We start from the raw sequence: 2125 nt of genomic DNA on the forward strand, positions 1-2125 counted from the left end.
AAGTTCACTTGAATAAAGACTTCTACCACATACATATCAAAATATTTTATAGGGGCTGGGGATTTAGCTCAGTGGTACAGCACCTGCCTGGCAAGTGCAACGTCATGAGTTCGATTCCCGGTACCGGGGGAAAAAAAAAAAAAAAAGCAGTTTTAAAAACCACTATGGGAAGGAGCAAGTAACTCCACCTACTTAACTCATAAAGTTAGAAAAATCTCTGTCCAGAAGACAATACCAGGAGAACAAATACCAGGTAGTCCCAGCAAAACACCTTTGGGTCCACTGTCAAGTTGGAATGCTAGCTGGAATGAATCTCTGATATATTATATGCCATCTTTATTCCTATGGCTAAAACAAGGTTATGAAGAACTTCAGTAACAAAAACTCACTCCTTCTCAGAGCCTAGCATCCTCACTGTTTCAAAAATAGCGAGATCGCCCCTCCATGGAGCCTATGTGCTTATCTCTGTACCAGACTTACCGTCCTGGTAACACTTATCACTACCTGGTGCTACACTGTTTTTCTTTCTCCAGAATGCAAGTTCTTTTGTTTTTTGTTTTTTGTTTTTCAGAATGCAAGTTCTATTAAGACAGGCCGTCCTCCTCTGTTCACTGCCATAGCCCCAGCAGCTAAACGGCACATTAGTACATGACAAGTGCTCAATAATCATTGGCTGAATTATGACTGAAGACTTTCCTTAAATACTTCTTCCAATCTGATTCAAGCACACTTTAGTTTGTTTTTTTTAAATTAAGAGATAGTAAATAAAACAAGTTCCACTGGGCTGGGGATATAGCTCAGTGGCACCGCGCCTGCCTGACAAGCACAAGGTCCTGAGTTGGATTCCCGGTAATAATAAATAAATAAGTTCTACTATAACTGCTGAGTTATTAAAAGCCAATAAACTTTGGTACAATAGCAACATTTTCAAGTGAATTAAATATTTCAAAAGGACAGACCATAATGTACTACTTATTAACTTTAAATTTCTTACTGTAAAGAAAGGACTATGTAACAACCACTGCTACCAATACTGAGATAAAGGATGAATGTGACTTGATCCTTAATTTTAAGCAGCTCACAGCCTGATAAACACTGTTGGCGCTCACGAGCATTTCACAAACCCAAGCCCACCAAAAGACCCAATCTTCAGCCTTGATTTAACTCTGAGAAAGATGCTTTTGTTTTATATTTTGTGAAACATTTTCTTACACCTGAACTCCCTTAATTCTCATGAAAACTCCTGTTTTAATATTCATTTCCTCATTTCACAGACATGGAAACTGATGGGGTATGAAACTAATGTCTTGAAAGAATTCAATCGCAATCAGGTTAACTGCCTCGCAAGGCTCCAATCTGTGAGCCTCTGCCTCCAAATGGCATGCTTTTCTTTCATTATGTATTCATTTATTCAACAAATATTTACTGAGCACCCATTATACTGTAGGCGCTGCGAACGCAACAGTGAACGAGGCTTAGACCCGGGTAGCTCCTGGTCCTAACAGAACACCAAGCTAGTATTACCTACTGTAAGATCCCAAACAAATTAAATTTCCACACTTCTCTACACCTCAAGCTTGTTATCTGTAAAACTGGGGGTGATATAACGCCCTACCTGTCATGATGCATACTGCCTGCTCATTAACGCAGAGAGAAAAAGAACGCTTCTGTTTAGAATAAAAATCAGCCAAGACAGCTAAGTCACCCCCAAGAACGACGCAGCCTCCGCGATCGCGCGGCTCCACGGCCTTGGGCTCCCTGCCCGCGCCCGCCGGCCACACTCACGGGCGCCCTCAGCAAACTCAGGCTCCTGCCCCTCCTTCCTCGTCCCCGGGATGCCCCGCAGCTACCCGCGGGAGAGGCGCGCGCACCACCGACCCCCGGCCCTCCACTGCCCCGAAGGCCAGACAGGGGCCGATCAACGGTCCCGGCCAGGCGGCCTGCGCCCTCCGCCCACGGGAAAGGAGGCCTAAGCCCGTCCCCGCTAGAGCTACTGTTCCTCTCGGTGGTCACCTCACTGTAGAAGGTCATAAATGCTTCCTCGGTGCTGCCCCCGCCGCCCGAGGCGCCGCTCTCTCCCGAAGCCGCCATTTTCCCGGCGCAGGCCCCACGTGACCCTCTGCGC

At 45.8% G+C, this 2125-nt stretch overlaps 1 protein-coding gene across 1 annotated transcript in view; it reads right to left on the reverse strand.

The window, feature by feature from the left end:
- The window catches only part of Dnajc8 (DnaJ (Hsp40) homolog, subfamily C, member 8), a 22192-nt gene extending 20067 nt beyond the window's left edge, over positions 1–2125 (reverse strand). The window contains exon 1 of the mRNA XM_005394944.2: positions 2014–2125. Within this exon, the coding sequence (XP_005395001.1) occupies positions 2014–2091 (78 nt within the window). The 5' untranslated portion in view covers positions 2092–2125. The remainder of the gene's footprint in view (positions 1–2013) is intronic.

The sequence above is a fragment of the Chinchilla lanigera genome, unplaced genomic scaffold (genome assembly GCF_000276665.1).
Source record: "Chinchilla lanigera isolate Chin_1 unplaced genomic scaffold, ChiLan1.0 scaffold00051, whole genome shotgun sequence".
In the NCBI taxonomy this organism is placed as follows: Eukaryota; Metazoa; Chordata; class Mammalia; order Rodentia; family Chinchillidae; genus Chinchilla; species Chinchilla lanigera.